This window comes from Stegodyphus dumicola, chromosome 6 (assembly GCF_044657685.1).
Source record: "Stegodyphus dumicola isolate Sdum_Otavi_A_Nest chromosome 6, ASM4465768v1".
NCBI lineage: Eukaryota > Metazoa > Arthropoda > Arachnida > Araneae > Eresidae > Stegodyphus > Stegodyphus dumicola.
In genome coordinates this window covers 212,771,886-212,787,567 of record NC_140773.1, presented here as the reverse complement: position 1 = coordinate 212,787,567, position 15,682 = coordinate 212,771,886, and the positions used below count along the sequence as shown (strand labels likewise).

The following is a 15,682-nucleotide window of genomic DNA, read 5'->3' as shown; positions in this document are numbered from 1 at the left end:
AATATAAAGCTATTTCAAGTTGAAATTAAGAGATGTTATTTCTTAAGATGACTGTGAAAAGACTATATAAAATTTGTAATAAATTTAGAAAAACATTTAAAATTTGCATTGATGTGCATCAAAAACGTACATTTTAAAATAAAATAAAAAAGAGAATAACTACTACATACATAAAATATAGGCAAGAAAATACCTTGCATGAAATAGTAAGCACATTTTTATTGATTTCTCGGAAGAAGGCTCACTTATCAAAGGGAATTAGTCTTCTCCCCCAAATCCGCGATAATTTGGGTACGATCGCTCTTGTCCTCGCTCGTATGTTTGAATGAATTATCCATGTAAGTTAAAAAACTTAACTTTTATTTCCCATATGTATGTATTTTGTACATTCCAGATAATTTTAACAAGAGAAGTATGCCTATAACGGCCACCGTGATAATTTTATTGACGTCATGGCTTGTAGAAAGTAGTTGCCCACCCCCGGAAAAAATCTACCCTTGCACATGCTTTGGTTTCGAGATGGTCTGCAGCAACATGCATAGTCCTGATGACCTCATCTATCCCATTCAGGCAACAGTAAATAAATCTGTATACTTGCTCCGCATATACAATTCTACGCTGATGTATATACCCAGTGGAATATTTCGGGATACGAATTACAAAGAGGCGAGTATTAATTTGATTTATTAATAATTTTGTGATTCATTAGTTATTTTATAATACAAAGTATACATATACCTTTTAAAGTACTTTTCAATAAAAGATAGTACTCTTTGATTTTTAATTAAATCGAAATTCACGTATAAATAGAATTATTACTTAAAAATTTTATTTAAAGTCGTACTACTCAAGTCAAACAGTGACGCTCACATAAGTAATTTACATCATAATTTTATTTAAAATTGTGGCAGCGTCAGTCTTCCAAGCATGGGGCAATCGAACAGAGAAATATATTGCAAAAATTTATTTGATTGTTACTATTTTTTTCACATTCTATAAGCAGAATTCATTTTATAACACACACCCTTGCTGCGCTGCACGTTAAAATGAATCGTTAAAAAATTATATTTTAAGTATTGATTATTGCATGTGAAGAAGTCTTCGAATCGTGTCCGCCGAAAACATCGCGACGAACCACGACCAACTTTAAGAACCATGCAAAGCTGGCCGTGGAAGCAACGGGACCATCGGGGACGAAAATGTCGCGAAGAAACAACGCGAACAGAAAATGCCTTCATACAAAATATTGCGGCAGGGAAAACAATAACCAAACAAAAAAAGTATAAGAATGTAGAAATAAAGTTTTAATAAAGTCATAAAAATAATGTGGTAAAAAAATGTCGAAATAATCATGATCACGTTATATGGCAATTTCAGTAGCGAGGCTTTCTACTACAGCAACGTTTTTAAATTAGTCTCCTTTTAGAAACATATAGAAACAAAGGTCAAAAATCTTTGTTTTTCAATGACTTTTGGCTTACGTGTGTCTTTGTTTTATTTCATTAGCATGTGATCAAAATTGTTTTGAGCTAGGAAGGTGCGGTATATAGTATAATGTACTTATAAAGTGAAAACTTATGGTGATAGTAAGAATTTAACATTTATAAATTCTGAATATCTCAAAATATTTTGACAACTATATATATGTGATAATAACATGCACAGTAGTTTTGTTTGTTAATTTTGTAAATACATCTAATACAGTATATACGCCATTTCAGATTTACTTTACAGGAACGGAACTCACATCCTTCTCTGATTCGGATGTAGCTTTCAGTGGATTGGAACATAGCTTGAATGCGATCTTCATTTTCAACATCCAGTATGTTGATAAGTGGGATTGGTCTCAGCTAAGTAATTTGTTGAAACTCCAGCGGCTAGGGGTGGCATACAGCAGCATGTATTCCATTGACTAGGCCATTACTATGCCACTAATATCTAGTTTATCATTTACGCAGTCAAAGATTTCCTTCATTTACGACAAGGCATTTTCAGCCCTTGAAAATATGATGACTCTGGTTTTGCAGGATAATAAAATCAGCGAGTTGAAGAGAAGTATGTTTTCGAAGCCATGCAATCTTCAATACCTTGACTTAAGGTAATCAATAGTATTTTGCCTAAAAGTAAGATAAAATAAATTTTGTATATTATTAATTTTCTAGTTACTTCAGTATTGAGCAACTAGCTTTTAATATATTTTTCATGTGCTAATATAAATGTACTTCCAAAATCCACGAGTCCGATCCGACCGCCGAACCAGGCGCAGGTGTTCAAACCCTGCCCTCGCACTATGGAGAGACTAGCACCGTCGCCGTCGCCATAATGCGACACTGGTCGTCGATTTGCTACCTACCAGTCCTTCCAGAGACAGAGACGTCACCAAGGGCAACTAGAGCTTTGAGCTGTAGGACCTGTCAAAGCCACGGGCCGGCCAATAAGTGATCTTTCCGGGACCTTTAGAACCACTAGGTTAGTTATTTGTATATCGCCATGGTCGAGACCGACTAGATACAGATCTTAGCCAGTAGCTGGAAAGAAGATGTACAAAAAAATCTTACTTTGAAATCTGAAATAGTACGCTCGGTTTGGACTCTCTAGTCAGAGATCGCTACTGTGGAGGACAGGCTTTTAAAATTAAAATACAGGAAATAAGTGTCTTAGGAAATAATTTACAGTTTCAGAAAAAAATTTATCTCTTTGTAAATTCTAAATGTTCCTTATTTGATTTCACTGTTTTAAATTCAATATGAATTAGAAAATTTCAGTTCCAATTTTTTTTTAAAGTCAAATGCATTAATTTTGAGTTTAAAAAGAAACAGTCCTTCCTGGTGAACAGAAACAAACAAAAGGTGTTGAAAATATACCGTATTATCCTTTTCTGTAAATTCAAATTTTCTTCTCTCAACGAAATTAAAATTAATAAATGTAATATTTCAACTAAATAGCGAGCTGAAAAATCCATTATCTCTTGAATTATCTTCTTAATTAAAATTGTAAGAGCATGTAATGTAATAAATAAATAACGAATTGAGGGATGTAAAAATTACCCAGAGATAAAAATGCTATAATGTGTTTCCATTGAATTCAGAAAAATATGATATGCTGATAGATTCACTTATTGGCAGGTACACTATCTGGCCAAAACTATCCGGACAACACCCTAAAGAGGTGAATCTGGCAGGTGATGTAATTTAATGCGTAACCGAAAGCTACAAAAGCGTTGGTAGCGATCTGCCATATTTATGCATTTGTGAGACAATGAGTTAGTCAAAGGAGCTTAGTGACATTGATCGTGGCAGTATAGTGGGATGCCAACTTTGTGGGCAATCAGTTCGCGAAATTTCCCACTTTTTAGGGAAGCCAAAATCTACTGGGAATGACATAATTGTTAAGTGGAAACGTCGAACCAGTGAAAATGCAGAAAAACGAAAGGAAAGCCCAAAAAATTAGAGAACGCAGCCGTTGAACTCTGAGCAGAATAGCGAAACAAAATCGCAAGTCCTGGCTTGTTGAAATCACGCAGGAGTTGCAAAGTCCATCAGGCGTTAGTGCTATCAGCAGGACTGTTCATCGAGAGTTAAAAAACCTAGGATTCCATATCATGCAGCCAATCACAAGCCGAACATTACTTCCCAGAATGCGAAGCGTTGATTGCAATGGTGCAAAGCTCACCGTCATTGCACTGCGGACATGTGGAAAGTGTTCTTTGGAGAGATGACTCTCTTTTACAATTTGGCAGTCCAATGGACGCGTCTAGGTTTGGAGGACGCCCAGCGAGAGCTTCTTAAGTGACTGCATTGTGCCACTTGTAAAGTATGGTATTGGCAGCATCATGGTGTAGGGGTGTTTTTCATGGTTTGGCCTCGGTCCCTTAGTTCTTTTGGTTAGAAGCATGAACTCTGAAACGTATGTCGACATTCTGGAAAACGCTGCTCTCTCAGCTCTATGGTAATATTTCGGGGAAGATGCCTTTCTCTTCCAGCAGGATAATTGCTCCATTCACACATCGAGACTTGTGTAGCCATGGTTTGACGTAATGGGTATTCAAAACCTGAAGTATTCTTCTCAAAACGCCTGTCTAAATTCCACAGAATACCTTCGGGACGAATTAGAACGCAGATTACGTAGCCAGACAAATCGATTATCCTCACTACCAGCACTCACTTCAGCTGTGATGGACGTCTGGAAGTCAATTCCTATGGCCACCTATCAAAAGCTGGCAGAAAGTTTTCCCAAACGTGTACAGGATGTCATCGATGCAAAAGAGGGACTAACATCATATTAATATAAAAGATGCCTCACGAGTCTCCGAGTCCGTATCACTGGGTGTCCTTATACGTTTGGCTAGAGAGTGTATCTTGATAGAAAGTTGAAATTATCCTCATGTTCATCTAAAATATTATTCAGATTATATATTATAAAATAGAATACTAAATTCACAGAACTCGGATTATCCTCAAGATGAAGTTTCTCTTTGCTCGTAATAGGGATGGCTTCCTGTGAAATTCATTTATGCATATGAATTAAAGTGTTAGAGAGGAGGACTGCAGATATTCAGATTAGAATCTCTAAGAGAATCATGGTTTTTTACAGCAACTATCTGCAAAACTGGAAAATAGTAAAGGGTGTTTCTTAGATATTTATACTTGTCAAAGATGTTAAGTAAAACGTGTGAAATCTACAAAGATATTAAATATGCATCTTTTAAAAAATATTAGTTTGAGCAAAGATGAAAGAAGGTCCTTAACACCTTGATGTGGTCTGTATTCTTTAGGAACAAGAAGGATAAAGCAGCCAAAACAGGATAAGAAGAAAATGCTACATCTATATTCAGCTTTCATATTTCTTGTTTCTCATCACATAAATAATGTACAATTTCGACTATTCTTTTTAATTGCTGTAATTGCATACATCTTCATACTTATTTCTGCCTATAACTATTAATAACTAGCAACTCCGAGATTCTCCATCGAGTCGAATAATGCTTAATACTATACCAATCTTGGTACTTATGTCCTGTAAAACATTCGGTCCTTGTTTTGAATCCCTAGTCATGTGTCTCGAATAATTATTTTGATCTGTTAATACTGAGGTTAACTCTCATTGAACGGACGAAGAGAACTAATTTTTCTGATTGCTCAGTATTGATGTTAATTCATTCAGCGCATACAGAGAACTAAAATTTTACTTCTGCTCAATGATTTATTCAGAATGTTTTTGATTACTCTACTTTCGAAAATATATATTATTTGTAACATTTAAAGTAAACATTGATCAGCAGAGTGTATTTGTAGTGGTTTGAAATAGAAATGTCAATTTACTTTCATTTTCTTGCGTATATATATATATATATTGAATATTTTATCTAATATATATATATATATATATATATATATATGCATATTTTAAACAAAATCTTTTTTTAATATCTGCAATATTTTTCATAATCTCAACTGCTAAGGTGGTTACAATAATTTTTTTAGTAGTCAACAATGGGGACAACAAAAAAAGGAACCAAAACATTTAAAATAAAATGTATTACTAAAGTTTTTGTGTGTGTGTGTGTTTCTTTTCACTAATTAAGAAAGTTAGTAATTATTTTTGGAATATCGTCAGCTGCAGCTATATGTCCAAGCGACAGACATTCTTTCCCGTTCGTTTTTCTTTTTTATTCGCTGCTTTTTCTCTCTTCACCTTTCTGAATCACGTTGACTAAGATGTAGATGTCACTGCTTACGCTATAAATAATAACTAAAGTAAAAAATGTATAATGGCTAAAGTAAGTAACTTATGCCATAAAACTCATTCATTTCATGATAGCTTAAAACTAACATCAAAATAATTCACAGCATAAATCACAAAATTAGATCATAGGAATCTTAAAATTTACAATTTTAAAGACAAAGGTAACATGGCGCCTATTTTCCAAATAAAAGTTTTAAAACTTATGATTCCATTTTAAATTGCTTTACAAATCGTTGCCATCCACAGCTGCAAGAAAGAGAATGATTAAATTAAACATTTTAACCGTTTCCAGTTTTTTAAATGCTGAATAATTATTACTTTGTGTTAATAGTTCCCATAAACATTGCTAATGAACATTCCAGAAGAGGGAAAAAATAAACAAATAATTAAGAACAGCAATCTTTAGAATTTCTGATAGACAGTTCTGCGCTGGATATAAAAATATTTTTCTCCGTACATTGCTCGCTTTGAAATCGTTGAGTGTGTTAATCAAAAATTCGTTAAAATTTTACAAAATATGGAATACACAGTAAAATATTTAAAAACAGCATAGCTTTAGAATTTCTGATAGATAGTCTCATGTGCTGGAGTTAAAAGTGTTTTTTCTTCGAACAGTATTGCCACTGCTCGCTTTGAATTCGTTGATTTCGTTAATCAAATATTCCTTATACAAAATATGAAATACACAATGAAACAATTTCCAAATTCGCAATTCCAGATTTCCATATTCGGGTGGAGAACTGCGTTATTCAAATTTTGTTTGCTCTAGGTACCGTTGTTTTTCCCAGTGCGAGAACATTGCATAAATTCACGAAGATTCTTCATCGTTTAATTTCTATAAATATAATACACAGCGATAATATTTAGTGGCAACAATCTTAAAAGTGATAGACCGTTTATAGTGAACCGATGCAAAATGCGGTTTCTAGAGTAATAACCCATCTGTGCTAACGCTCCTTTGGGCTAAAGGTATGGAACCTTTTTTTCACAACTCCAAGCAGTACCAATTTTCACATATGAAGGTACCCGGAGCAAATCAGTAGGATAATTTGATCAATTTACATCCTACATATAAATAGTACACAGCGAATATAAAAAATGCATTGTAAGACTTAGCACTCTATTAACTTGAACACCTATTTTCGTCCAAGGGCACACATTCGCCTTTACTAATATACGATTTCTTCAGAATTCTGTATTTTTATAGAAATGAGTAAATGTTGTTAACACACTTACGTCCCTCCCAAATTTGAAACACAAATATAGTTAAACATTATATTAATATACCCTGTCAGTTTTAAAAATAATTATAATATTGAATTTGAATATAATGAATTAAAAATATTTTTACTTTTATCTATTACTCCAAATTAAATTTGAGAATGGATACGTTTCTTTGTAATTTCACCTTAAAATGTTCTTTTTATTAAAAAATAAAATGAAAAGATGAAGAACGAACTGTTTTGTGGTTGAATATTTATGTCGCATTATTTCATTTCTTAAAATGAATTTTATTTTTCAGTGAAAATCAGATACAGCGTCTTCCAGCAGACTTGTTTGTAGATATGCCAAGACTACTTTCCTTAAAGCTTGAAAAGAATAAAATTACAACTCTAAGTGAGAGAGAGTTTTCTTTGCCAATGAAACAAGTGGCTTGGTTGTTCATAGAAGGTAAAATATGCTCTATAATTTAATGTAAATTTAAAAATAATATGCCTTTTTTAAAAGAATAAGGAACAAAACAACATAGCAAAAGCTAGAAGCCATTCATATCATAATAAGGCTTTGAATATAAATCAGAAAAGATTTAATTAATTTTATATGGTTTGTATTATTTAACTCGCGTTTTTCAAATTTATTTGAACGAACAAACGGAAATATAACTTTCTGTCAAAAAGACGTAATGAGACATAATTTTCTTGAAATTAAAATTATAACAATCCTCTTTTTAAAGCCTGTCAGTTTATACACTATTTAAAGCAGTTTTTCTTTTGAGAATAAGCTGATATTTTTTAAAACAAATGTTGAGTCGTTAAGACATTTTGGAAGTAGGAGACATGAAAAACGAGCAATGCCTTCACCGGGACTCGAACCACGGACCTCTCGAAGACGCGTTGAGCATGCTCACCAATACACCCTGAAGACATGCTAAGAAGAAGGAAGAAATACCTTGTATACTCCCCCTTTTAAAGGGCGACTGGGATTTTAGGGGACCTAATCGCCAAATCCTGGTGAAGAATCATCATTTACAACCTTTTAGTTCGGGCACCCCTGTAGAGTAATTAGGATTCTTTGGAAGCAGGAGACATAAAAAATAAGCACTGCCCTCCCTGGGACTCGAAACATGGACCTCTCGAATACGCGTCAAGCGTGCTGACCACTACACCACGAAGACACGTTAAGAAGTCAGAAGAAATACCTTATACAAATTGATTATATTGAACCTATTTCACTCAACTTTATACACGAACACTTTAAAGGTAACTGAAACGGCTGCGAGTCAGTTACTGAAAACGTCGATATGATAAGAAAGAAATAGCGAAATATTATTTTCGTTCCCTTCCAGATTAAAATAGTTATCTACAAGTACTTGTTGGTAAACTAATTAACCTTCTGGTGGCTAGCATATATCCCTTGGGCAGAAAAATATTCTTAATTAAAAGCATTGACTTTTTTTTAATATTTCCAAATTTGATTTTATTAAATTTAAATTTTGTTTATTCAACTTTTTCAACTACAAATACAAAAACACTAATTGAACTGCTAAAAATGTACATAAGCTTAAACTAAACTTTATTACGAAATAAAAATTTGTATATCTTAAAATGATTTAGCAGAATTCTAGGGTAATTTTGTGATAGTTTCTGTCTTTTGTATCCACATAATATATTTTACAAAGCACACTCTTTTTAAAATTAAATATGCTATATTTAAAATAAATCACATATATTTAAAATTTGCAGAAACATTCCAAATGAAAAAAAAAAAAAAAAGACTGAAAAACAAAACGTTTTATTCACAATGGGCATTTCTCTCAGTTCATAACTAAACCGACTTTTTATATAAGTCTTTTTGCTTTTTATAAGGTTTCTGAAATTTTTACAACATATACTACTTTATACTTTTTATAAGAAAGTACTCTGAAACTCGCCCGTTATTTATATTAAGAACTTATGACAAGGTGCTAGTTTGATCGTACAAGTATAAAATTCTACTCTTGTTTCAAAATTAATATCCGAACATACTGTTCTTTAATTTTTAAAATAGTCATATCCTGAAAATAAAATTCTTAGTGCTATCTCTAGGCTTTAAGCTACACAAAAATTACTTTTATAAAAGATAAAATTCAAATAAACCTGGAAAAATAAGAATTCTTTATAGAAAGCAAAAGACAAGTAATGCAGGCAAAAATATTAATTCATGCGAATGAAGAAAGAGGAATTTGTACCTTTTGGCAGAGATGTATTTTGTCTTTCTTAAGGCAGCAAGTAAAATAATGCAACGTATTAAGATATGCAAAATTTCTGGAAATTCACTACCAACATCACTTTATTCAAAAGCATAAGAAACATTCAGCACAACTAAAGGAAAAGGAAAATAAAAACAAATTACGAATTGAAGCACTACAATTACGTGGTTAAACTTCTAATTAAATTAAAAAGATATTTATGGATATAGAAACAACAATATCTTTTTCTATGTAAGGTTTCAAATGATTTTAGCAAAACGAAATTGAAATAAATATAAAAAAAAAAGACTGGATGTTAGGCAAAGAATTTAAATTACGAATGAGACATTCGAATCCCATGAATCTCGGGCCCACCAGCGGCCGAGCGGTAAAGTCGCTGAACACTGGTAGTTCGGTCCGAGGTTCGAATCCCGCGAACGGGCTGGCTGCATGGGCGTTTTCGTGGTTTTCCCCATGCGTAACGTGTATACGAGCCAGTTCCCCTTAGAAAGTCCTCCACGAAGGCATCCCTCCCCTTAGGCAGATAGCCCTCGAGGCTTTGCCATAATCACACACACACACGAATCTCGAAAGGGATTGGAGATTTGAAACTTCGAGCCTTTGTGCGTTTTTGTAAACCGAAACTTCCGATTTCAAACCTAAAATAAAATAAAAATCTGAAATGTTTCAGATTTTAAATAACGTCCAATGAGGCTTTTTTTTAACATTTTGTTTGTTACCTTTATTTATTAAATATCACGTTCTTCGCACTTAAGCCACAAAATTCAATTCAAGAGCAATATCGCAAAATAGTTTTAAATTGAGCTTATCTTTAGAATTTTCCGACACAGAGTCTCGCGCGCTGGAGATAAAAATGTTTTTTTCTGTAAAATGTTCCCATTGCTGGCGTTGCAATCCTTGAGTTTGTTAATCAAAAATTCGTTAAAGGTTTACAAAATATGAAATCGATAATAAAACAAATTCCAAATTTTAAATTTGGGTTTCCACATGCCCATTACGCCACATGCCAGTAGGATTACGTCATTGAAAATTCGATGGCTCTATGTACCGTTGTTTTACCACAATGCGAGAAATATACATAAATTTATGCAGATTTTTCATTATTTAATTTCTTCAAATATAATGCAGGACTCTAACATTTGTTGGCAACAGTTTAAAAAGTGAAACGGACATTTATAGTGAACCAACGGAAAATCGAGTAACGAAAACTATAGTTCTTCAGAGACAAAGCCCCTTTGGACTAAAAATTAAAAAGCTTTAACTGAGAATATGCAAAGATTAGTTTTATTGATTTCCAACCGAAGCATTCATTAACAAAAGCCCATGTTGTGAATTCAACAGATCTGGCTTACCAGCATTAACTCTTGGTGGCCCTGAGAATCATTTTCTTGAGCCAATTAAGTATTCCGTGTTTAAAGTTTATTTATCGTAACTCTTAAAACAATAATTATTTCTCTACAATTGCTCCAATTTAGAAAGATTCTGAAAAATATAATCATATCCACCTGTCAGTCAAATATTTTATTGTCAATTTATACTGAGAGAATAAACCTCAAGCGATTTAATTGCATACTGCATTTGCTAAATTTTATTAATTAAAAATATATATAGTTATAATGTATAATTAAAAATATATATGTAATATTAAAAGCACAAGGAAAGGAAAAGCCGGAGCAGTGTCGATGCGTGCTTAGATCCATATTGAAGAAGAATTTTGATTGCGTAGTATTTAAAGAACTTGGCAGTCGAGGCGATTTTAATTCCATTTTTATTTCCAATTGACATTTGTGGCCACAGATCACTTGGCACTCTAGTCGTGCCTTTCCACAGAAGATTTACATTTTAGATATTGTTGAGATAGAAAGCAAGCCAGCGAAATTACATCTTAGCAAAGTAGAGAGCAAAAGCTGAAGTGCGTACTTATGAAAGATTCGGTGATTGGTCGTCAAGAGGCATCTGGTATTAACGGTTACCTAAGATCGCATGATTAATTTGAATGACGCAATGCAGATAAGTTATTACGATTTTAGAATAGAGAGGAGGAATTTATGTTTATAGTTATACTATAATTCTGATTCATACATTTTTTATCTTACATATTTCCCCCCTTCAAAAAGAAAAAGGCGTAACGACAGAGAAGCCTTTTGAAAGAGAAAGAGATAAAGCACTAGCAAATGCTAAAAAAAAAAAATAAATAAATCATAAAATTTTTGTCCTGTAAAGTATAATTTATAAATATCAATTTTTTTAAATAAATTTTTTAATTTTTAGAGTCCTATTGAATTTTTCAGCATTTCAGTCCAAAAGTCTTTTTGTTTGAGAATTCACATAATCATAATTCTTTGGGGAAGGTTCTTGTTATTACAGAATATCACAAAAACTTTTACATAATCATTACTTATAATTAAATATAATGCACATAAATATTTATGATATTAATTTTCATATTGATAAATTATATTTTAATACCATATAATAATAGGAGTAAGCTTCAAAAATTATGGTTTCACCGTTATCATCTTTCATTTACAATTCCTGATTTTACCAAACTGGAAGCCTCGCAATACTTCTAAACAAACATATCCATCAATAGGGCTGTCCTCTTCAGCTAACCAGTGTGTTCTCTGCACTGGTGGCCCAGGGTGCCTAGGCAGTTACTTGAAAAGGCCTCCGTTCCTTGCATTAAGGTAACTGGCCTTTGAGAACTGCACTAATACATTCCATAATAAAAAATATAATAATAATATAAAAAAAAATTACAAACACTCATAAAATGAGAGCCTCCAACATTATCTTGCATGAAGAGGGTGAAGGGAACAACTGCACAGAGGTAATTACAGGCCTCTGCTTAAGAACCCAGTACTCCCTCGACATACACTATACTTAACGTACAATCACCCATAAATTTAACATGCATTTACCATAATTTCATATTACATATGTGTAATAATTTCACTTATTTTTTACACATTTATTACAGTTGTTTAGAATAATTATAAAATTCGTATTCAAAATTCTCAACAAAATTTCAAAAACATAAAAACTTATCTTAATATCCTTCCCTATGAATAATTTAAATAGCTTAAAATTCGTTATTTAATTTGCTCACACATAATTATGAAAATTAGAAAAATTAATGAACAAGAATTTCAGATTTTCTCAAAACAAATTGCAGAAATTTTAACCAAAGTTGAAATGAAAACTACAGAATCCTCAGCATATTAAATAATTTAGTTCCTGAGCTAGATTCACACGAATGTAATAATTTTTGAGCTGTTGAAAAAGCGGAAGTGCAAATAATTTTCTGTCGCACATACTTGCAAACACAAACTCGGATCGACCTTGAACCCGTTGTAATGCTTAATTCCTAAACGGTAATTCACTGATGATTTAAAGCACTTTTTTTCTAAATATTGTAGAGATCGGCGAAGCAAATTCAATATTCCTTTTCACTAGGCATTCGAACTTCTCAATTTATTGAGAGATTACTTTCAATCTATAAACACTACGCGTGATTATTTTTTTGAAGCACTTGAAAAACACGACAGCAGAAGAATGATCTGTTATTTTTTAAACACTGAAAAAACAAATTTGATGATTCACTTCTTTCATATTATCTTGGATTTATCACAAAACGATGATTGGAAGAGCAGAACTAAATTTTCCATTGAGGTTTGCAGCAGCAGGAAACCATCCTACCGGCTTAATTGTAATATTAAAAGCAAAGGAAATGACGGAGCGCTGTAGATGCACTGTAGATGCGTGCTTAGATCCATATTGAAGAAGAATTTTGATTGCGTAGTATTTAAAGAACTTGGCAGTCGAGGCGATTTTAATTCCATTTTTATTTCCAATTGACATTTGTGGCCACAAATCACTTGGCACTCTAGTCGTGCCTTTCCACAGAAGATTTACATTTTAGATATTGTTGAGATAGAAAGCAAGCCAGCGAAATTACATCTTAGCAAAGTAGAGAGCAAAAGCTGAAGTGCGTACTTATGAAAGATTCGGTGATTGGTCGTCAAGAGGCATCTGGTATTAACGGTTACGTAAGATCGCATGATTAATTTGAATGACGCAATGCAGATAAGTTATTACGATTTTAGAATAGAGAGGAGGAATTTATGTTTATAGTTATACTATAATTCTGATTCATACATTTTTTATCTTACATATATAGTTTTAGTTATAGAATTTTAATTTTATTAAAAACGCTCAGTTATATTATATATGTTAAATCTAATTATTTTAATGCTTTGTTTGATATTATAAGAATATGGGGAATTTTCCATAGGTATTTGTAAGCTGTTTTGATATATAGGTGTTAAAGCTTAATATTCTGTTTCCTTTTGTTTTTAGTTTCTGTTTTACTGATTATTTTGTATTCTTATATGAAATAGAATTTAACCTCTTTTTCAGATAATCCTATACGATGCGATTGTCGAATGCGTTGGATACTAAACAGCAGAAAGCCATCTATCTTTAGGGGTCACTGTACTTACCCAGAAAACCTTAAAGGTGTACCCATAACCAATCTCACTACCAGTCAGCTATGGTGTTAGCAGTAAACGGCCGTATTCAATAGGCAGAAGTGGTGTCACAGAAAAGAGGCGTGAGCGTCGCCATCTTGTGACGTAAATGAATGGGATGACGTAGACAGAATGACGCCATGCAATGTTTCGTTTTCTACTATTTTATGTTTTCAAAGTTTTTATTTTTTAGTGGCAACGAAAATGTTTCGAAGCTTTATTTTTTGTGACAACGACAATAATTTTTATGTTTATTGCAAAGAGCTCTTCAACCACGTGTTTAGAATGACATCACTTTCAATTCATTATTTTAAATACCTGATTAATTTTAATTGTTTTTAATTATTTACTCTTTTTAATTATTTAATACGCGATTATTTTTAATTTTTTTACTGTCTTTAATTACTTTTACAGGTATTATTTTTAAGTATTTAATCTTTTTTAATTAGTATTTTAATTATTTAGCATAACCTGCATAATAATATTTCATGTCTAAAAATACTTTTGTTTGCGACCCGTCATAAGGCCAAAATCGTTTGCTCAGGCCTATTGTACATAATTCTTCAGGCAAGTATTCAAGTTAAAGGAGACTCAGTTTATATTAAAAAAGTTACTTCTAAAATTTTCTCAAAAGTAATAATATGTGCGCACTGTGAAATATATGTTCAATAAAATGCATGTTTTATGATCAGCCAAGCAGAAAGAAGCTTATTTAATTTCTACGCATGCGGAATTTTCTTTGTAGCTGTATGTATAAGCTATATAAAAACATACAGGGGAAAAAATTATTAATAGAGAATCAACATTAAAGCTTCCTGTTAAAAGAGCTAATATCATAAGACGGAAGAAAGCATTGAAGTCTGAAAGTTTGAATAAGAGGTTTTAAACATAATAACGTATATAAACTTTTTTTTTAACTTTGTTTAGAATTTCATTATAATTAACTCTGCACTTAAGTTTCCTTTAGAGATAAAAAAGTGCGCATACATTAAAATTTATTTCAGGTGAATACTGTAGTCAGCCTTAACTTAAGATTTAGAAGCCAGAAATAAAAGCAACCGTGCAAATTTTACCTTGTCTAGCAGGAATTCTCTGTCAATCTGTAAATGATAATTCTTCCGTCCTCCGACGAAAAAACATAAATTTTGCAGATGCAGTAGAGAATTTATTTCATTTCGAAATAATTAGTCAAAGCCGCATAAAAATATTCGCAGAAAGGAATGGCAACAATATATCTAAAGTCAATGTGATAAAGAAAGACTGCAAATGTTTAAGGCATGCATCATGTAATCAGAGTAAAACAATGTAAATGTTTCCTTGTCTACATTTTATAAATACATATATAATTTATTTAATAAAATTGCGCAAATAATAATATTTCTTAAATAAATCTTAATTTCATATGTTTAATGCGTAAACAATTTATATTGTTGTTTAATCTTAATTTCATATGTTTAATGCGTAAACAATTTATATTGTTGTGTAAACAATTATAAAGTTGTTTTAGTATAAAATAATGGGCTTTCAATTTTACATATATATTATTTGAAAAACACCACAGAAGGTTAAAAAAAGTTTTATAAAGTAACTTATCACAAATAACTTTTAAAATAAGCTAAAAAGAATTTAAGCCTTTTAGGAAGGGGTATAATTTGCCGTTTTCCCAAATTATCACTCTTTCTAAAAGAAAGAGGATTATAATCCTTCCTAATATAAGAAAATAATTCGCTGTGGCAAAATATGATTCATAATTACCGCTTTATAGAAGACAGAACCTCATTTGCTAACCTTCAACTGTGTGATTTTAGTGTCAGTGCCTCAGTCTGTAATATCTTATCATAATTTTGCAATTTTATCTCGGTACTCTTCACCACTTTAGTAGTCTACCGAAGAACTGAACTTTAGTATAAAACTTCAGATTGGATAAATTTTGACATCA

The 15,682-nt window shown here is 32.0% G+C and overlaps 2 protein-coding genes across 2 annotated transcripts in view; one reads left to right on the top strand and one right to left on the bottom strand.

Moving 5' to 3' along the window:
* The window catches only part of Ilp7 (Insulin-like peptide 7), an 82,107-nt gene extending 66,494 nt beyond the window's left edge, over nucleotides 1-15,613 (bottom strand). The window contains exons 1-2 of the mRNA XM_035366741.2: nucleotides 15,499-15,613; nucleotides 9,194-9,326 (exon numbers count right to left, since the gene is read on the bottom strand). The gene's annotated coding sequence lies outside the window, so the exon portion shown is untranslated. The remainder of the gene's footprint in view (nucleotides 1-9,193; nucleotides 9,327-15,498) is intronic.
* Nucleotides 1,709-13,776, top strand: LOC118195437 (uncharacterized). Its single transcript, XM_035366743.2, has 3 exons — nucleotides 1,709-2,098; nucleotides 7,268-7,416; nucleotides 13,634-13,776. Exons 1-3 carry the CDS (start codon nucleotides 1,926-1,928, stop codon nucleotides 13,774-13,776), a joined length of 465 nt encoding a protein of 154 aa, XP_035222634.2. The 5' UTR covers nucleotides 1,709-1,925.
* Nucleotides 15,614-15,682: the final 69 nt, after the last annotated feature.